General features: G+C 36.5%; 2 protein-coding genes across 2 annotated transcripts in view; both read right to left on the bottom strand.

The window, feature by feature from the left end:
* The window catches only part of LOC134839246 (endophilin-B1-like), a 240021-nt gene that overhangs the window by 200874 nt on the left and 16518 nt on the right, over positions 1-22629 (bottom strand). The window lies entirely within an intron of this gene.
* Positions 15775-20282, bottom strand: LOC134839728 (uncharacterized). The gene is made up of 5 exons (XM_063855349.1): positions 20188-20282; positions 17512-17673; positions 16968-17172; positions 16461-16743; positions 15775-16054 (listed from the first exon to the last, which is right to left on the bottom strand). The coding sequence occupies exons 1-5, from the start codon at positions 20280-20282 to the stop codon at positions 15792-15794; spliced, it is 1008 nt and encodes a 335-aa protein (XP_063711419.1). The 3' UTR covers positions 15775-15791.

The following is a 22629-nucleotide window of genomic DNA, read 5'->3' as shown; positions in this document are numbered from 1 at the left end:
TCAGAAAGAACATGATAACATGAAGGAGTTTGAATGAGTTTAGTAGAGTTTTAAACTTGACAGATAGTCAATCCTTTCCAGTAACATCTTTTGCATGAGCGAGAGGGGGAGACGTCGTCGTTGAAGGTCCAGGTGGAAAACGATCCCGAATGAGGGGTTTTCGTGGTGAGGACGAAGATACTATAACCGTTTCAGAGGGCAAAGTTGGGTCCTCCTCAACTGACTTGACAGAACGCCGCAACGGATCGCCAAAAAACTGAGTGGGCTTCTTACTACGATGTGACGTCCGGACTGACTCAGCGTCGTCAACCACTGGTTGAGCAGGTAGAGAAAGCGAAGGGTAGGAGGAGGGCAGCTCTGATGACGCTGAATGAGAGGGAAGAACCAGACCCTGTGGCGACACCAAGTCCGGCGAAGAGATAATAATTCCAGTACGAGTAGGATTAACACCAGGAAAATCAGCAAGGTGAACGGTCGAAGAAGAGGCAGCACAATGTGAAGTCCGCGGTTGAGGCGATGTTAACAAACTTTCAAGTTGTGCGGTAGAGTCGGTCGGTAACGAGCAGGTAGCGCTCGTTGAAGTGTGGAGCTGCGATGTAGAGTTAGACTGAGGAGCAAACCTGACCGGAGGTGAGTCACACTGAAGCCTCTGGCGTTTTCCGATAGGAGAAGAACCATTAATCACTTGAAGACCACCGTTAGATCCAACTGAGTTTTCGCTGGAAGAGTCAACTGTGAGGTCCGCCATCGGAGTAGCGAGAGTAGGGTTGTTTGGCCGTTGTTCTAGTGGCACAGGCTGAAACCGTGTAGCAGGCCCTTTAACTGCACCCCGAGAGGTAGAATTCGAAGATTGGAGGCGATCACCTAGAGTGTTGGGAGCAACTGAAACGGTAGACCGATAATTAGGTTTGAGGCAGATGTGATTTTTCCGGTAAACTTTCCCAGTGTCGGTAACATAAGTATGATCCGTAACACAAACAATCTTAAATTTAGTCAGTTTATAAAGAGGTTTCCCCGATTGACGATCAATAATTTTCCTAAAGACTTTAACTCGACTAGGATCAGACATTAGAAGATTTTCTAATTTACTTGTTTTCGATAGGCGACGGGGTTGCACAGCTGGTGCACGCCTGGAGCTAACTTGTGCCCCCGGAGGTGTTACTATTGCCGGGAAGCGTAGAGTGTTGTGATTGAGTCCTGATTTGAGGGAATGCGCGAGGTCCGAATGCCGGGTTGCGAGCTCCTTGAGGACCTTTTTCCCCCATCCGGTGGAAGATTGCGTTTGAATTGCGACCATTTACTCGCCGCCCGAGCGAGTTCCGCCAACGCCTTGTAGGATTCACTATCTGCCACATTTCCGTCCACCGAGAACAAAGGTTTGAAGCGGGGAGGAACTGTTGGACTAGTGCTGCCGCGAGGAACAACTTTTGCCCTGTCTCTGCTGTAATCCTGGCTGGCAATCTGGTCTGGCGTAAGGAGGTTGCGCTCCAGTCCTTGGGCTGAACTATCAGATTTAACAACATTATTACGCGCCTGAGACCAAAATGCAATTCAAAAGGTGATTTCTTAAGCACCGAATGATTACTCTTGCGAATATCCTAAAGTATTTGTTGAATCGTTTCCTTAAAGTTTTTGAAATTAGGATCGAGTTTTGCAACACCCAGTTTTCTCTTGATTGTCTGAATCGTTCGTTCAACCAAACCACTGCCTCTATGATCTCCGACCGGCGAGAGGACATGTTTAATACCTCTGCAAGAGCAAAACTCTTGCACCAAGTTATTTTTGAAACCTGAACCGTGATCCCTTCTGATAGGGTGAGGTAGACCATGGATACGAATGTTAGAATCAAGGAATTTAGTAACCTTCTTAGCCCCAGTACTTTTAGAAATAAGAACCGAAGGAAACTTAGAGAACCGATCGATTGCTACTAAAAGAAAGATCTTAGACCCCCTTATCATCAAGTATAGGACCAGCAAAATCTAGTTGTAATTCCTGATTAGGTCCAGACAGAGCAGGCAAAGGTTGCGCAGTATTAAAAGTTGACGCGGGCTTAAGATTCTTACAAAACAAGGTGCATTCACGGCATTTCTCGCACGTATCAATGATCTGGCGGTTCATGAACGGCCACCACGGGTATTCAGAGGCCGCCATCATGGCCTCTTGTCCCGGGTGAGATCGGTGAAGACGAGTGAGCACGGCTTGTCGAAGAGGTTCGGGTATGGCCAATTTATTTTCGATAACTACACAGTTAGTAACCACAGCTGCGTTAGGCCAGAATTGGGCCATATATGAACCAAGCTTGTTGAAAGATGTGATGTCCTTGTTTATGATAGCTCGCTTCATAGGGCCAAGAAAACGATCCTCCTCTGTTAATTCCGCCAAAAGGTCTGCATCGAAGAGGCCAGGCAGTCCCACGATTTCCTTCTTTGACGAGGAAAGAAGAGGTTTGCCCCCATTGACAGCGAAATTTTCAATCTTTGCAGCCGTATTAACTTTTCCTGGCTTCGATAGGCGACACCGCCTCCAATAGATGGGTGTGACCATCTTTTCGAATTGTAATCCTGGTGGCAACAAAACGGGTTTTAGCAGCCCGTTCACGGGTACGGTTTCGTTGGCGTATTTGATCCAATCGAGAGATGCGGTTCAGTTGACGAGATCGTATTGTTGGCTTTGGACTGGATCGGCGAAAGTTCGAAGATCTTATCGGAAAAGACTCCACGAATGTCAGTAAATCGGCCTGCTCGGCAGTTGAGTTAAGTATAGTTTGAGGGTCAGGTTGAGTGATAGTAGCATTCAAGTCGATAATAGTGGGTCCGGTAATAGTTTGTTTAGCGCCAGGTGGTTGTGTTAATTTGATCCTGCTGGCTTCGCCATGAGAATTGCCGAGGTTTTAGAATGAAAACTTGGTTGTTTGAACAAGAAGTAAATTGTTTTAGAGTTGAATAATTTGTTACTTGAATCACTGTATTGCTTGGTTTCGAATAAATACTTGGAATAGGAAGTTTAACCTGAATGAACATGAGTTTAAGTTGAATAAAAGTTATCTAGCAAACAATATAGATATCGAAAGAGAATGAACACGCTCTGCGTGGTATTATGTATAGATTAGCACAATGACCTCGGTTAATATAATTAACATCAATCTGCAGTGAGACTGCAAAAAAACAAGTAAATAACGAGGTACCGAAGGTCGCTTCACGACAAGCTTGCAAATATTGATAAAGAGTTTTATTTTCTACTTGACTTCAGTTACCTAAAAAAATGTCCGAAGATCGAGTGTGATATCCTATTAGAACTTGCATTTTTGATTGGGATTCGAAAAAAATCATTAAAAGGCCAGCCGTGTATTTGTGAATTGTAGCGGACTCCACAGCAGGCTGAAAATGCTTTAACGTGGAGTCCTTGATCTTTTTGCTGTTGTGAATCCACATACAATTGGTAATTATTTTTTCATTGCTCCAAAATGCTCCAAAAAGTAAAATCTTTGTAAAATTGGGAACAAATTTTGCGAAATCGAGAAAAGTTTTGTGTAAATTTTAGTAAGCGTTCATTGCTGGTTGAATGCTTAGTAATAGATCTTAAGTTATAAGTCTCTCTGTAATTCTTCAAATTTCTTGACAACAGTTATAGTTTAAAAATTTAGTTAGAAAAAAGTATGAATTGATGTGATGGATAGTTATATATAATTGATTCAATCAATTATTGAACAACTGTCTTTAGTACCAATAGGGATGGAGTCAATGCCTAGTTTTTACATCTAAACTAACACTTCGTTTGCCTGTAGTGTAGATTGCTGATTGATTTGATTTGTCCACCTAATGCTTCTGAGAGTATTGGGTCATCAGTTCGTTTAGATCCGTGCTGCTGCGTTTTTTTTCGGGAACTTATAAAAAATCTAAGATTGTATCGTAATAAAACTCGAAAATAAATAGAAATAAAAGGAAGAAATAAAACTATTCCGGAAAATGTTAACTCGACTGAGCGAGTGGAAGTGAGAGTAGAATTAAAAATTCTGAAGATTTTAAACAGGTTCAATTTTAAGGCTTGAATGCTTCAAAAGACCTTATTCTAATTCTACTCTTCATAGATTTTGTTTCATCCGATATGTTTTTATATTTCATCTTTCAGGTGTTTGGAAAGTTTTCAGTTGTCTCATCTTTGAAGTTTTTAAATCAAAAAGCCATTTTTCATTCCGTCTCATATTTGCAGGTGTTTTGTTGTTTTTTGTGTCTTTGCTTATCGCTCTAATGTCTGTTTTCAAAGCAGAATATTTTAACCGGTCAGCTTTTCTGGCGACACACTTTTTCTTTGATATCCGACAAAATAGTCTGTGAAAAAATATTGAATATTTTAAAAGGAATTCAACCTTTGCAGAAATAGAAAAGCCGGTCTAGCATTTAAAGGGTTGACAAATTAAAAGTGGGAAATAGTCCACTCTAATTTTTTGTAAACAATTAAAACAATGGTTTTTATACCCATGTAGTATTTGCAATACTTCAAAATCATAAGAAATTAAATACTTATGTATTCAGTGGCTTGAGTTGTCGTCAAACCTACATTTCATAGGCAAAATCCCAATTTTTTTGTAATCGGAATGCGCATTTTCAAACTGTGACCACAAATTAGCGCAGATCTCGCGTACATATGCGGAATCCAATTACGAATTGCAGATTCTAATAAAAACGAATTGCTATGTTTTTTCGTTGCAAAATCTGCGACACGACAAATGTGCTGATACATTTTATGTCACAAAGAGCTTGTAGGTTCCGGAAAAAAACTAACAAGCGTTGTCTCCGGATTCCATGGCCATCTACACACTAAACCAAATGTGCGCTTCTTCAGAAAAAACGTTAGCCCCGTATTAATATTTTTTAGAAAACTCCTGTTGGTATAAAGAAAAACATTTGGAAAGTTCTCTCTACCAAACTAGTGTAAAGCTGCTGTAGATTTGCGCTAACTCTGATTTTAAAATATGTTTTTGCTTGTTCGACAATTTTTTTAAGAAGGTTTTTTTATTTTTAAAATCTATATAATTAAAATAAAAAACTGCCATACAACCCAATTTCATGAAATTGAACATGCTTAATATTTTGGTTATTTAAACTTAGAATCGAAATGTATCAAAGAAAAAAACTCTGTTTCAGAAAAAAACAAAAATATTGAGTTCATTGCTTTTCTGAAAGTAATTTTGAGCCATCTAATCTTTAGTTTTGTTTAAAACCATTTTCGTCGTAAGAATTTTGAACCATCTAATCTTTAGTTTTGTTTAAGACCATTTTCGATGATGGTAAACGCCCTCCATTTAGCCAGTTTTGACGTGACATACAACTGCTACTGAAAACAAATCAAATAAATTCCCATAGTCGAGCAATGAAGGTTACCTTGCAAGATCTTGCAAGATAAACTATTATAATTATTTTTTTTTCTACAAAAAATTATTCTGAGCACTAGAAAAAAACACCATAGAGATCCAGATCAATTATGGTCACAAAGAATTCCGAGTTTTGTTTTGGATAAAAAAATTGAGGTGACCAAAATATAAAAAAAACCCAAATACGTGCTTTTTTTTGCTTTCGTTATGTAAAAATTTTCCGGTTGTGTAAGATTAAAGATTTCCAAAAACATAAATATTTTTATTTTTTTTTTGGAAAGTTTCATCTAATTTTGCAAGACTAGTGGGATTAAAGTTTAATTCTTTGTTGTCTATTTTGTCAAAACTTTAATCAATTAGCTTGAGATATTTTGTATATTGCGTTCACATAAACATGAGAAACAATTATGTTCTTACTTTCTGCGGTTATAATTTTCCCTTTTTCTTTTTTGTTGATTTGCTTAATTTTCAAAAAAATAATTCGACTACACTTTCAACACAAATGTTATAGGTTGTTTTGGCGTGTAAATTTGTTTTTTTTTCTATTTAAAACCATGTCTTTTAAGATCTTGCTTGAAAACTTTATCTTTAAAGGAGGTTATCTTGCAAGCTTCTGGCAAGATCTTGCAAGATAACCATCTTTGATCAACTAGAGCCATATTTGACCAATCGCAGTTATCTTGCAAGATCTTGCCAGCATCTTGCAAGATTCGCTTGAAGACTATTCATGTATTTTAAAATCTTGCACTGTTTTTGTAAGACCTTGCAAGATAAGCTCCTTCAAAGATTTAAATTTTTAAGCAAGTCGAAGAAATCCAAAAAATGAATCTCGTTCAAATAGAAATTAAGTCTGTTGATGAAATGTAACGAGAAAAAATGCATCGTTGGAATAAAGTAGTTTGGGTAACTGAAAGAATTTTTTTTTCGTTTGGATGACTACTTCTAACTGATTCGGCAAGGCTGCATTCTCAATAGTCATTGGTTTGTTAAACGATGGGAAATTTGTTTGACGGCAAGCACAAAGTCGGTTTTTTATTCACCTATACGACCATTGCACCAAGAAAAAATTTACCGTTTAGAACGAAGAAAAAAGTCCAGCGAGAACAAAGGTTTGAAGCGGGGAGGAACTGTTGGACTAGTGCTGCCGCGAGGAACAACTTTTGCCCTGTCTCTGCTGTAATCCTGGCTGGCAATCTGGTCTGGCGTAAGGAGGTTGCGCTCCAGTCCTTCGGCTGAAGTATCAGATTTAACAACATTATTACGCGCCTGAGACCATTCTGTATTAGGTTTACGACCAAAATGCAATTCAAAATGTGATTTCTTAAGCACCGAATGATTACTCTTGCGAATATCCTAAAGTATTTGTTGAATCGTTTCCTTAAAATTTTTGAAATTAGGATCGAGTTTTGCAACACCCAGTTTTCTCTTGATTGTCTGAATCGTTCGTTCAACCAAACCACTACCTCTATGATCTCCGACCGGCGAGAGGACATGTTTAATACCTCTGCAACAGCAAAACTCTTGCACCAAATTATTTTTAAAACCTGAACCGTGATCCCTTCTGATAGGGTGAGGTAGACCGTGGATACGAATGTTAGAATCAAGGAATTTAGTAACCTTCTTATTCCCAGTAGTTTTAGAAATAAGAACCAAAGGAAACTTAGAGAACCGATCGATTGCTACTAAAATAAAGATCTTAGACCCCTTATCATCAAGTATAGGACCAGCAAAAACTAGTTGTAATTCCTGATTAGGTCCAGACAGAGCAGGCAAAGGTTGCGCAGTATTAAAAGTTGACGCGGGCTTAAGATTCTTACAAAACAAGGTGCATTCACGGCATTTCTCGCACGTATCAATGATCTGGTGGTTCATGAACGGCCACCACGGGTATTCAGAGGCCGCCATCATGGCCTCTTGTCCCGGGTGAAGCACGGCTTTTTGAAGAGGTTCGGGTATGGCCAATTTATTTTCGATAACTACACAGTTATTAATCACAGCTGCGTTAGGCCAGAATTGGGCCATATATGAACCAAGCTTGTTGAAAGATGTGATGTCCTTGTTCATAATAGCTCGCTTCGTAGGGCCAAGAAAACGATCCTCCTCTGTTAATTCCGCCAAAAGGTCTGCATCGAAGAGGCCAGGCAGTCCCACGATTTCCTTCTTTCACGAGGAAAGAAGAGGTTTGCCCCCATTGACAGCAAAATTTCCAATCTTTGCAGCCGTATTAACTTTTCCTGGCTTCGATAGGCGACACCGCCTCCAATAGATGGGTGTGACCATCTTTTCGAATTGTAATCCTGGTGGCAACAAAACGGGTTTTAGCAGCCCGTTCACGGGTACGGTTTCGTTGGCTTATTTGATCCAATCGAGAGATGCGGTTCAGTTGACGAGGTCGTATTGGTGGCTTTGGACTGGACCGGCAAAAGTTCGGAGAACTTATCGGAAAAGACTCCAAGAATGTCATGAAATCGGCCTGCTCGGCAGTTGAGTTAAGTATAGTCTGAGGGTCAGGTTGAGTGATAGTAGCATTCAAGTCGATAATAGTGGGTCCGGTAATAGTTTGTTTAGCGCCAAGTGGTTGTGTTAATTTGATCCTGCTGGCTGCGCCATGAGAATTGCCGAGGTTTTAGAATGAAAACTTGGTTGTTTGAACAAGAAGTAAATTGTTTTAGAGTTGAATAATTTGTTACTTGAATCACTTTATTGCTTGGTTTCGAATAAATACTTCGAATAGGAAGTTTATCCTGAATGAACATGAGTTTAAGTTGAATAAAGGTTATCTAGCAAACATATACATATCGAAAGAGAATGAACACGCTCTGCGTGGTATTATGTATAGATTAGCACAATGACCTCGGTTAATATAATTAACATCAATCTGCAGTGAGACTGCAAAAAAACAAGTAAATAACGAAGTACCGAAGGTCGCTTCACGACAAGCTTGCAAATTTTGATAAAGAGTTTTGTTTTCTACTTGATTTCAGCTACCTAAAAAAATTGTCTGAAGATCGAGTGTGATATCTTATTAGAACTTGCATTTATGATTGGGATTCGAAAAAAAATCATTAAAAGGCCAGCCGTGTATTTGTGAATTGTAGCGGACTCCACAGCAGGCTGAAAATGCCTTTAACGTGGAATCCTTGATCTTTTTGCTGTTGTGAATCCACATACAATTGGTAATTATTTTTTCATTGCTCCAAATTGCTCCAAAAAGTAAAATCTTTGTAAAATTCGGAACAAATTTTGCGAAATCGAGAATAGTTTGTGGAAATTTTAGTAAGCGTTCATTGCTGGTTGAATGCTTAGTAATAGATCTTAAGATATAAGTCTCTCTGTAATTCGTCAAATTTCTTGACAACAGTTATAGTTTAAAAATTTAGTTAGAAAAAAGTATGAATTCATGTGATGGATAGTTAAATATAATTGATTCAATCAATTATTGAACAACTGTCTTTAGTACCAATAGGGATGGAGTCAACGCCTAGTTTTTACATCTAAACTAACACTTCGTTTGCCTGTAGTGTAGATTGCTGGTTGATTTGATTTGTCCACCTAATGCTTCTGAGAGTATTGAGTCATCAATTCGTTTAGATCCGTGCTGCTGCGTTTTTTTTTCGGGAACTTATAAAAAAATCTAAGATTGTATCGTAATAAAACTATAAAATAATTAGAAACAAAAGGAAGAAATAAAATTATTCCGGAAAATGTTAACTCGACTGAGCGAGTGGAAGTGAGAGTGGAATTAAAAATTCTGAATATTTTAGACAGGTTCAATTTTAAGGCATGAATGCTTCAAAATACCTTAGTCTAATTCGAATCTTCATAGACTTTGTTTCATCCGATATGTTTTTATATTTCATCTTTCAGGTGTTTGGAAAGTTTTCAGTTGTCTTATCTTTGAAGTTTTTAAATTAAAAAGCCATTTTTCAATCCGTCTCATATTTGTAGGTGTTTTGTTGTTTTTTGTGTCTTTGTTAGGCTCCAAAGACCGTGTGCTTATCGCTCTAATGTCTGTTTTCAAAGCAGAATATTTTAACCGGTCAGCTTTTCTGGCGACACACTTTTTCTTTGATATCCGACAAAATAGTCTGTGAAAAAATATTGAATATTTTAAAAGGAATTCAACCTTTGCAGAAATAGAAAAGCCGGTCTAGCATTTAAAGGGTTGACAAATTAAAAGTGGGAAATAGTCCACTCTAATTTTTTGTAAACAATTAAAACAATGGTTTTTATACCCATGTAGTATTTGCAATACTTCAAAATCATAAGAAATTAAATACTTATGTATTCAGTGGCTTGAGTTGTCGTCAAACCTACATTTCATAGGCAAAATCCCAATTTTTTTGTAATCGGAATGCGCATTTTCAAACTGTGACCACAAATTAGCGCAGATCTCGCGTACATATGCGGAATCCAATTACGAATTGCAGATTCTAATAAAAACGAATTGCTATGTTTTTTCGTTGCAAAATCTGCGACACGACAAATGTGCTGATACATTTTATGTCACAAAGAGCTTGTAGGTTCCGGAAAAAAACTAACAAGCGTTGTCTCCGGATTCCATGGCCATCTACACACTAAACCAAATGTGCGCTTCTTCAGAAAAAACGTTAGCCCCGTATTAATATTTTTTTTAGAAAACTCCTGTTGGTATAAAGAAAAACATTTGGAAAGTTCTCTCTACCAAACTAGTGTAAAGCTGCTGTAGATTTGCGCTAACTCTGATTTTAAAATATGTTTTTGCTTGTTCGACAATTTTTTTAAGAAGGTTTTATTATTTTTAAAATCTATATAAAAAAAACTGCCATACAACCCAATTTCATGATATTGAACATGCTTAATATTTTGGTTATTCGAATTAGGTTATTAAAATCTATATAAAAAAAAAAACTGCCATACAACCCAATTTCATGATATTGAACATGCTTAATATTTTGGTTATTCGAACTTAGAATCGAAATGTATCAAAGAAAAAAACTCTGTTTCAGAAAAACAAAAATATTGAGTTCATTGCTTTTCTGAAAGTAATTTTGAGCCATCTAATCTTTAGTTTTGTTTAAAACCATTTTCGTCGTAAGAATTTTGAACCATCTAATCTTTAGTTTTGTTTGAGACCATTTTCGTCTGAATCTAGTTGTAGAAAAATAACCTTATGATGGTAAACGCCCATCATTTAGCCAATTTTGACGTGACATACAACTGCTACTGAAAACAAATCAAATAAACTCCCATAGTCGAGCAATGAAGGTTACCTTGCAAGATCTTGCAAGATAAACTATTATAATTATTTTTTTTCTACAAAAGCTGGACTCATGTTGTTAAACGATGGGAAATTTTTTTGACGGCAAGCACAAAGTCGGTTTTTTATTCACCTATACGACTATTGCACCAAGAATAATTTTAACGTTTAGAACGAAAAAAAAATCCCACTGATATCACCAGACTACTGGGCTTTTTTTATGAGCGTTAATTGTCTAAGATTACGTTCTTTTTTTTACATTTATTGATGAAAATTTTTTAAGCTGCTCTCATTATTTACAAGTTGTTTCAAAAATCGATGTTGACTCAAAAATTTATGATACCCGTGATTTTGGTGTAGATACCTATAAATTATTTGTTTTACCACAACGTGTTTCTTCAATTTTCAGCGCAATGTTTAGGCTGATTTCGTTTTTTTTGGAGCAAGAAGAGCTTACAGATATTTTGCATCAAGCCGTTGTTATTGAAATGGGAACAGGAGTTACTGAATGCATTAAACCCCAAGTACGAAACATTGGTCATTCAAAACGTGGTTCCATTTAGTTTTCTCAATCAAAACAAAAATGGTTTGACTTTTGTAACAAAATTGTGCTTTAAAATAATTTAAAGTGATGCCAAAAGCGTGCTATTTGTATGCTACCAACTCAAGTTGGCAGCTTAAAACAAACCAATTAAGTCTACCTCGGTCTGAGGCAAGCTTTTTAGGCCAAACAATGCGTTCCCGGATTACTTAGCCAGAGGAAAAGTTAGACAATCTGCCAGGAACTTAAAAACACAAGGACAGTCATGTACTTCCTGGCAGACATCATCTGAGTTTTGTTTCCGACAATTGCTGTTTTCAATCTACATTTATCATTATAAACTACCGAGACGTCGTTTTTCTTCAAATTGACTGTTTTTTTTTTTCATCTCAATTTCCTTTTGGTAGCTTTCAAGCTTCCAATGTTACGTTTTCGTTGCATGCCACGTGGTGGCAAGCGCTGCTTCGCTTCTCTGTAATTAACATTATATACATGTTTTAGTAAAAAATTAATACTATGTAATTGTCTTGATAATTAGATTGCACATCTGCATGTTCTTTTGATTTTTTTTCGGTTCGTAGATGATTTCGAATGTTTCATTTTGTTTTCAAGTTTTCGTTTTATGATGTTGTGAATCATTTTTCCTCTTGCTTTGGTAGCTATCCAGAAGTTGATAGATTTTGTCATTGTACAAAAACAATCCTGATACTTTCTCTAGCTATCTGTTGGGCAGAGCGCGAAAAAATTGTAGCTACTTCAAGCAGGTTTGTTGGCCTCAGCCTTTTTAATTTTTCGCCAAAAAACTGGCACGCTAGGCCGCATTCCCAGAAAAAAATTAAGAAAACTAGCACTGGACTCTTATACCAATCCAGGAAGTCCAGGGGAATCTTTGCAAGACTTTTACATAGTTTTTCCGCCTGCAGGCGTGGCTCCAGGAATGGCTCCATGTTTGGACTTCCATCGATAGGCAAGCACAAATTCTCTCGCCTTACGCTTTCAACTAACGCAAGAAAGATCAAAAATCTATTGATTCTATAACAGGGGCGTTATTTGGAAAATTGAGAAGATGCCTTAAGGAAAAAGACTGAAATATTTTGAACTTTACGAATCGAATTATTATTCTGGACTCAAAAGTTAGTGATTTAAATGATATTTGTTGTCGAAAGATTATTCAAAAACTACCCAAGTTACATCGCAAATTTGTTCGGGTTATCTTGGATTTCATCAGCAATATTTGGAGACTGGACGTAATGAGTAAGACTTGAAGTCGTACCAACACTTGAATGCCGTGAGTAGGATCCAGAGAACTGCTGTAATAGGAAAGTTTGCTTACCTTCTAACAAAATAACAGGGTTAATGGCCGACAATTTCTGAAAATGTGTTGACCCAGTAGATAAGGAATTGGTCTATATAGAGGCTAGTCTGGCAAAGAAATATTCGTAGCTTTTTGATTGCTGTACGTGTTTGGGTATGTTTACAGCTACTTATAATTGTGTTCGGCAAAAGCTAATTGAGAATCGAAATAGCGATTTTCTTAGACATAATCTAGTCGATACTAAAGATGCTAAGTGTTTGCGAGGCAAAACCCTTTACTCATCAATTCAAGAACTATTCTGGAGTGCGGTCTGTATTTAGACAACCGAGTATTCAGACACTGTATTAACCAATCAGAATTGAGACAAGGAAGAAAAGAATTTGATATCTTCCTTTGTCTCGATGAGTCCTTGATGTTGGCTTATGTCGTGAGAAGAAGTGAAATATCAGATTTTTACTTAACCACCGTCCACTAGGGTTGAAATTTATTGTATTTTTTTGGTTAATTGGCTTAATTCTTGAACGACCTGAAAACATCGAATGGCAAACTTTGAACAGCGAGGTTTCAAACATCAGAGTTTATTAATTTGAATGCAGCGAGAGAAGCGAAACAACAAAAACGACTGTTTTGAGACAATAGCTAACTTCCATTTGATAGTTCAAAATAGTGAAGCAACAAGAGTTACAGCTAACACTAAAATCTACTTAGACTATGCGCTTCGACCAGTAAGTTGATGTTCACACTCTGAAGTGAAATATTGAGAACATTGGGCTCTTCTGACTGTCATTTTAATTAGGCCATTTTTTTGAAGAAACCCGTTGAGAATTGCATGCAGATACATTATGTAGAGGCTTTAGAAAAATCAAATAAAGTTTCAAAATTTCAATTTTTGTTACAACAAAAGCTGCACAACGTGCCATTATCCTATTCCTCCTGCTGTTGAATTTCGGAGTATTTTCATACTGTGTTTGATAGTTTTGCACCTTTACGTTGTTGTGTTTTAAATAAAGATGTTGAACCGATGCTTATGTGAAATAATTGTGTAATTATCGAATTTTTTTTAGCAGTTCTTAAATACAATCAATTTTTTTAATAATATTTTGAAATCCAAAAACTTGAAATAAAATGACAAAAAGGTAAGGGATTGCAATATAAAAATTTTCGTTAACCTAATCTCAAAATGTCGAGATAGCAAAAAACTGTTTCAAATTTTCAATAAAATTGGTGGAAAACAAAAAGAGCAAGAAACTGACTTGGCACCTGATTAACTTGGTAATTTTTCTGTTTAAACAGACCTGAGTTATATCCGACTGAAGTAGTGGTGCTTGAGCAATTCATTGGTACTTTAAAAACACAAAAACAAGCTGATGAAACGAAAACAAAAAATAAAAAAGAATGATAAAACAAAACAAAATAATTGATGTGATCAAACTGTGTGCTCCAGTCATCAACCCACTCCTAGTGCAACGTTTTACCAAGAGCATTGAAAAGGGTGTGCATTGCTCAAAATTTTCTAAGAAGCATTCATACAATAAATAAAGGAATCACCTTTAGTTCCACTGCATTTGGACAGACCTATAACTGCAAGAAAATTAGAGCAAACTTGAAAGGGTAATTATTAATTTTAGCTGCTGTCAAAACTACGAAAATAAAAAACTTGGTTTCAATAAATGAATAAAAAACGCATAATTTGTTGGTCGATAACAATATGATTTTCAAAGACCTCAATTCCATTACTGAAAATGAATTCAATTCTTTTTATCAAAAACGTTTGTGAGTTTTATGTTAGCGATAATGAAAGAATAAGTTCTGTTTCTTATTATCGGGTTTTTTCTAAGTGTTGTTTATTTTGTTTATTGTAGTTTAGGTGACCTGGAGGAATGCTACTTGAAGGGTTGATTAACCCGTATATCATTCTTGGTGTACTGTTTCTAAAAAACGGATAGATGAAAATATAATTTCAAATGTCGACATCAAAATTCAAATTGAATTCAATTTATTACTCTAATAAAGGTCCTAATTGCGTTGACTTCATTGCAGTATAAGTAAATTGGAAAAATTTCCTAATTTCGAGAAAAGTTTTGCTTCTCAGTTTTCTACCGAATGAGTTGTTGGTATCGGATAACTTCTATTTTTTAAATCTTAAATTCAATCTTGCTAACTGCAGTTCGAAATTACTATGGGCTTCCGCAAAAACCCATATCTCTTGTTGCCCTAGTGTTTTGTCTACGATCTCTTTTAAACTCCAACTATCGAATTTTCCAATCCTTTTAAATATAGCTTGATTTGTGATTCGACTATGCTTCGCTTGTAATCAACTTATGTCTCGACTGTAATCATGGCTCGACTGTAATTTTGGTTAAAAAATTTAAAAGTGTCGCTGCTACACGAGTCTTTTGAAGAGAAATTAATAGTTCCAAGTTTGCATAGATTTCTTTTATTTTAAATTAGTTTGAAAAATCAACCTGAAGCAAAAAACTCTTAAAAATTAAATTTCTTCTTACAGGAAATTTTAGTTACCTTGAAAACTATCAATTTGAAAGGCATCGTGTTCTCGATTGAATGACGCTTATGAAATAATTGACGGAGTTTTTTTCAGGAGAAGTTTCTATAATCACTTTTAAAATGAAAATTGAAAAGTGTTTTTGACGACTTTTTAGGGGTTGATCTTCTTTAGTATAGATACGATAGGTGGAGGGGGATGGTTAAAAAAGTTCTATCTCTCAAGTTTATTCTATTTGGTCCGCCATTCTTCCTATCTTTTTCATTCTCCTTTTTCCATCGGGGTCTTGTGCTGACTGTGAGAACTGTGAAAAACCTTTACTACTACTGCTACTGCTGCAACACCCCCTCTCCACAAAGTGGTCCAGGGTGGCTCTGATGGCGGTGGAGTGGCAGTATTCGTTCACTGGGGACCATGGCTCAGATGAGAGATGACTCACACCGAACTGAACAAGTTCAGCCTAAATAGAGAATCGGATGGATTAATTTTCTGCTCCTTTATCAACCAACGTAAAACCCCCACCCCGCACTTTGCTCGTCGCACAAGCACGTATACGCACCATGGCCTTTGCTAAAATTTTGATCTTTTTGTGCGCAATCATTTCGTGCACAAACCTTAACTGACTATTTTGAATCATATTATTTATCCTTGCGTATCTTTGTAAAAATAAGTTAAAATCAATTGGTGTTTTGGTAGATTTCCGAAAATAAGTGTTGCCAATCTAGTGACGAAGATTTTTGGCAAAATACTGACGAGATATTTTATAGGTTTTTTTATGATTATCCCTCTCTCTTCTAACCCTCTGCCAAGCCATAAAAACTCTCATTTCATCCGACGCCGATTGAAGTACTGTAGTAGTCCAAGAAAGAATAGAAGCATAACTGCTCTTGCCTCATACTGGGAGGAAAGAGTTCCATTTCCGCAGAAAGACGAGACAGCTCGAGTGAATGGGTATTTGCCGAACATGCGATTCAAGTTACCCCTGGCGTGCACGTGACCCACTTTCCTGAGGGGTTCCCTCGAGTAGGAGCTGAAGTCCAGCAGTCCATACTCTCTCATATCGGTCTCCTTCAGATCCAGCGTGGCTGCAAGGAAAACATCATGAAGGAGACTGAATTTAACTCCACATAACCACGTGACATGAACATGACACCATGAGAAATAAAAGGAGAAGACTAAAGTTAGTTTTATGTGACCGCGTGACATTACACCATGAATAATAAAAAGCTAGACACATACGTCAGTCAAAACCAACGTCACTCTCTAATGAGTCTTCTACCAAGACTATAGAAGCAACTTTTCGATCCTGAAACAAGTTTTTGGAAGTTATTTCTTAGAATATTTTTTGACGACCGACAGAACTTTGAAATGATATATCACCCGACACTATCTTACGCTTATATCTGTTAGCAGATTCAAGGTGCAAAAAAAACACCCAAGGCCGTAAGTCCCGAGGGGTTGATCGGCAAAATTGTTTTGTTGTGAACTTACCTGCGAAGTGTTGTATGGCCATGTCTGAGCCATACATGGAGGACACTCCTCGAAACCATTCTGGCCACCGGCTCCTATTCTCGCCCTCCTCCTCTTCTTCAGCCAGTCCCTCCAGCGACCGACCAGAGGCACTTAGGATCTTATCGCGCCCCCCAGCAGCCCCAGAGGATGAATTGGAGGGGTGTTTGAATCCCTCGTGGAACACAAAAAGAGTGAGAAAGAGAGCCAGTCTGGAGATTGGAATGAAGAGGGTGGAGCTGACCAGCCACGTGGATCCCAAGTTCTAAATGAGATACTGTTTTGAATTAAAATCAAGATGTTTCAAAACTCCACGTTTTATTTTTAGTCTATCCAACTGTATTGTTGCTGAGAAGTATAAAAGTTTTAAAAAATTGACGTCTCCAAGTCACTATGATATCGGATTGTTGTCTGTGCCTATAAAACAACCAACTCATCGCAAACTTTTTTTAAAAAACCTGTCTTGGCTCTGTTTTGAAACTAGCTTACACGCATCTGCAGTCTCTTCAGTCCTAACTCAGCCGCAATTCGGTTCATCTTGAGAAAGTTCACTTCGTGGCTGTATGCCCCCTCCCCCACCAGCAACACATCTTTCCTTCCCACAATTGCTTTTGACCTGATGGCACTGTTACAGTCAAAGAAAGATGGAGCTAGAAAAGTGTCTGGATCCGTGCGTAATATGAAGTCGTAATGGCTGAAAGCAAATCAACTGCATAATTTCTATACGTACATTTTTCGAATAAATCTCTGAAATGAACAACTTTTGTGGGGAGATTAAGCATACTGTGCCTAGATGGGAGGTATTCAACAGAGTAAAACTTTATATATGGTAAACAGCTCAGAAGCTCTCTCAGTTTTCCTTGGGAACCCCCCTAAGATTACCCGAATCTGCCAAAGAGTAGATAAATTTTTGGGCTGCAGTAGCTTAATTTTTTTAAAAGCCCAAGCGGCCCCATTTCTTAAGGACAAAGACGTGAACTCGTGCGGGCGGGAAAGTTTGTGTTACTGAGGGTATGTCCTAATTGTGATTTACCTGATGATTACTCTAAGCATTGGGTCCTGCAGGTGTGCGAATGTGTTCACATATCCATATCTATGAGGGGACTCTGCCACTTCTCTAAACCAACAGCTGTGCGGTGAGTGGATCCCTCTACTCCTCTCCAACATCCTCAGATCTTCTTCTGATTCCAACTCACTGTTCACAACCAGCAGTTGTCATCCTTTCCCAACATCAACACCACAAATGGTTTCTTCACTTTAACTCAGAGAAGAATAAACTTTGAATCAATTTCGGCGGTGGTATCTGCATTAGATGTCACGAGATTTTTCATTTTCGCAGGTCTGGTATGGATGTGCTAATGACTCAGCGATTGTTTCTGTGATTGTAGAAATCAATTTCAGATGGCAGATAGAAATATTTAGTGCTTAACTAATTAAAGTAACTTTCAAAAAAGTAACAATAAAACTTTGTTGCCTAATTAAAGTAACTTTCAAAAAGTAACAATAAAACTTTGTAACAATTTTATTGTTGCCTGAGCAGATGAGAAAACAGCGTATCTTACCGTATCTTTTTTGAAATGAGGTCTACTAACGAGTTTTCAAACAATAAATATGGTCCTTGTTTTTTTCTTTCTTTGTTGGAAAAGGATGATGTAGTTGCCTGCACTCAAAGGGCAACGTAGCGCACAATCTTGCGGGACAGAAGACCACAAGGTCTACTCTGTTCGATGCTGAACAATTAAAAACTGCCAATTTTTTTTTGTTGAAAAAATCAAAACCTACATTTTTTCGAATTTATGTTGTACCTTTTGATCCGTGTAGGGAGTAGGGAGATTTCAATAAAATTCAGCTAAGAAACAAAAAAATGCCTGCAAACCATTTCAGTTAATTTTGTAAAATCTATCACAACAATGAAATCAACATTTTTCATCACGAGGCCAAAACGGTTTTCTCATAAGGTGCTTTTTTTGTGAGCGTATGAATGTGCGATTCGGAGACAAATTTTTAAATATGTCAAAATTTTTAAATGGAATTAATTTACCATTTTTGTTGAGAAATCCCCAAACAAAGTTTTTGAAGGTAAAAAATTTCCACAAGGGAAAAGTTATCCGTAAGGTAAACTGTAATTGTTAAACTTTCCGCATCTCTTAGAAGATTTCACAAATTGCATGAGTTTTCCGCAATTTTTCTGGAGTAAGAGCCATGCTAGAACCATCTCAAAGAATTTTATTAAGGCGCTAGCTAGCATGGAACAAAAGAAAGAGCGGAAAAACTAAGCAAGTTAACAATCAACGACTAAAAAATGAAAAGTTAGAGCGGAATCTCAGCACAAGCATTTAACCATTGTCAGCGCTATCAAAAAATCAATTTCTTTAACGTTGACTAATTAAAATTGTACAAGTAACCCTTCAACTATTCATGTGATTGAACTCAACTTTCGTACAAGAACAAATCAATTTCAATATTTTTAAGGGGCAGAGCCGAAAAACAACAAAGTCGAAAATCAAAATTTTCATCCGCTGTGCCGAAAATTATTTCGAATGATGTTTTACTCATTCCAAGTCAATGAGAGTAAGTTTATCAAACGAACAGAAATTGTTGAGAAAACAAAAATGGGCAATTATTAGACGCCGTTAGTTTAACAAACAAAAGCTTCACAAGCGCGCGTCATAAATGAATGTTTCTAAACAAACAATTATTTCAGCAAAATTTTCGAAACTTCCGCTCAGTTTTGCTCCAAAACAAATGAGTATTTACGTCCACAAATTACAAACAAAGTTCAATATTTTCATGTACCATCAAACTTCAGCCATTATGAAATAGTTTGTTGTTCTGTTTTACAGTAAGTTTAAATTTCAAAGATACACTATTCGAGAATATCAGCAGAGAGCGGAAAAAAACAGTATTTTTTTCTCTACTTTTTCAGTGCATAGAGAAGTAAAAAAAGCCTGGGAACTACATAATTGCCTTAGTTTCAAGGCAGAGAAAAAATAAAGCATATTATTTCTGAGAACTACAAATTCTAACCATTTAAATATCCATCCACATTCATATGTATTATGTTTTAGGCTTTAGCATTTCTAAGAAAAAAAATCTCAGCCTTTTTTGAATAGCTCTACCGTGTGCATTTCTGAGAAACAACATCATCTTAAATGTATTCTAAACAGCTCTACTACAATTATTTTTGAGAAATATCAAATATCACTCTATTCTAATTAAATTTACTTTGATTTTGTTACAATTTCCGACGTATTTGATTTATAAGGCCCCTGTGAAGAAAACTGAAAAAAAAAATTAAACGGTTTTGCGAATTGAGTCTAATTTAAAAAAAAATAGAACCGCATTACTGTGCACAGCTTGCGATTGTGAAGTTGGGAACATTCAAAATCAGATCTTGAGCAAAATTTAAAAAACACAAAGCACATTACAAACGAGGAGCGGTCGAACTCCAAAAAGTAAAAACTGCTCTATTTTGAGCCAGACTCGAGCAAAAATGTGGACCAAAGCTCTGTCTGCAGCCGTAGTTCCGTTCAGAAAATTAGAGTACGAGCAATTTGGCAGTTTTTGGAGAACGAGTTGGGCTATATATTGCCGAGCGAGGGTTCACTCCGCAAAACATATTTGGATATTGTTGTTAGCGATAAAAATTGGAAATTAAAAAATTCATTCCAAGTTCTGACTTTTATTTTTCTTTTGATGAAGTTTGTACAAATGATCGTCTTCCAGACGATCTTTTCCGGTAGCTCTACCGCCTTGGCCCATCATCACCAGATGGGGAACGTGGTTGAACTGTGGGATATACATTGCAGAAAACTGTGAGATATACCTTGCAGGGCAAGTGGTTAAACTGTGGGATAAACCTTGATCCGAAATCAAAGCATGCGTTGATAATTTCAAGGACGATGGAGTGATTGTATCCATTTTCAAGTCGGCGTTTGCTTTGCCTGAAGCTCAACTCCTGTTATTCAACTTGATTGTTTGTGAGAACGCGCTCAAGATTCAGAAGCATTTTCAATCGCATAGCGAGACTATTTCAGTTCAACAAAACACTGTCAAAAAAATTCAGGGAAGCGTTATTTGGCACAGACGCAGCTGATAAGTTGCAAAAAGATTCACAAAATAAACAACCACGACCTGGAGTTTGTAAAAAAAATCCTGCCGAATTCCTTTATGCTCCAATAAAATCATGCGAATTCGAAAAACTTTTCAGTCTGCTACAGCGAAATCTATATAAATGTCAATTTATTTTGATGGAAAGTAGGCCTAAGTTTTTGTTTATGCGTTTATAATACCGAAACTGAAGCTTTATGCCCTTGTATTTTCTTTTTACTTTTTTGGTAATTTTGAAGACTTAAAAAACTACTTTTTACGACCCAAAACATAATTTTTTCAGGTTCCTGAAAATCAACATTTGCATTAATCATTAGCACTTGCAAGTCTTCAAAACAGGCGTATTTACGCTGACGGACATTATCTAAGGACGTTCAACAATTTTTCTCACAGTGAACAGGATGAACAATCAATGATAAAAAAAATTAATTAATTTTAATTTATATTTCTGTAGTCTCTCTTTTGTTAATTTGAAATTTCTGAAAATTATATCTATTCAATCTCTACGAAGTAATCGTGAAATCTGAAATAAAAAAATAATAAAAAATAAGTTTGCTTAGAATTCTCTCAGTTCCGCAAAAACAGGTCTGGGTTCCGTAAATTTTGCTGCTTGAGCTCTTATGTCTTTGCTATGTTTTTGTCATTTGACTGAAGGTTCTACAACAGAAAAAAAATCAAATTCAAATTTTTTTTGCTGGTTTCAAAACAAAACCTTGTCAAATCTTGTTGCGTTTTCCGCATTCAGCGCAAAGTACAGTTTGGCTTCGTATGTTCTTCCAGAAACAAATTCACAAAATCAGTTTTTTTGTTCAATTTCACCACTAATTTTGATAAAACTTGAAATTTAAGCTCAACAAAAACAAGCCGAAACCTCTAAAAAGTTCACAAACAGTTTAATAGCTTAATAAAACGTTTTTGGCTCTACTCGCTTGTTTAATTGCTCTAAGAATTAAAATTTGCTAGCAGGTTTTTCTGGCCACTGCGAAAAGTGTTCTTATTTTACTAAGCGCTCATTGCTGGTTGAATGCTTAGTAATTTTATCCTAAGTTATAAGTCTCACCTTAAATCGTCAAATTGTCTTGACAAAAAGTAGAGTAGAAACAATAGTTAGAAAATGTATGAATTAATTAATTGGTTAGATACAAAGCACTGGGTTATTAGATTATATAAATGAATCGAACAGCTTAAAGAAATATACCTATGAGGGGAGGTTGAGCTAATCTTATTTTGTTCATCATATTTTATCTTCTTACTAAGGTCGGTGGCTGATTTGTATGTATGGTTGCCCTTGATTTTGTCCAAGTCAGCACTTCTGGTTGGGTCGTCTGAATCGTCTTGCCGTAGTCCTTTGGGTACTTGTAGTCCAGACTTCCTCGGGTGTGCGTATCTCGAGTATCTCAATTTATAATTTTTCAAATCAAATTTAAAATGAGAATTTATTCTCTTTTTATAAGTGAAAATGGCTAGATTAATTTTAAAGTTAGGGCAGAAAAGAAAAATTATTTATTTTTAAAAGATCTGACTGAAGAGAACTGACTTGCTGCTGACTGAGCAAAATGAAACACTGAAGATTTCAGGCCAGTCCTTTTGCTCATAAGCATAAACCGGCGGCTGATTCAATCTTTAATTATTCAGGTTTCACCTGCTCCTTTGTTCTCCCTTTCTTATAAGGGAATTTTCAACTAGTTTTTATTTGATTTTTTCAAATCAAATATCTTCAACTTATTAGTCCTCTTTGAAGAAAACCGCAGCCTTCAGTTTGTCTGATTAAAAATTCATATTACTTTCTCTGATGCATCATATTGCAGGTGCATCTATGCTAAATCAAAGCAAGGAGAATTTTAGTGCAGCCGGCAAGACTGCAAAATATTTATCCAGTTTGTTCAAGTTAAGTTAAAAGGGACGTATTAATAATGCCGCCCTTTTAAAATATTGAGCTTGAAAAAATGAGAAAAATTGGACAAGTATTCAAAAAGGAGTGGATTTTTAAAACAAGATTTTATAGTCCTAATAAGAATAAATCAGTCAATATCTGATTTAG

This window comes from Symsagittifera roscoffensis, chromosome 2, assembly GCF_963678635.1.
Source record: "Symsagittifera roscoffensis chromosome 2, txSymRosc1.1, whole genome shotgun sequence".
Classification (NCBI taxonomy): domain Eukaryota; kingdom Metazoa; phylum Xenacoelomorpha; order Acoela; family Convolutidae; genus Symsagittifera; species Symsagittifera roscoffensis.
This window is presented reverse-complemented; position numbering and strand designations above follow the sequence as displayed.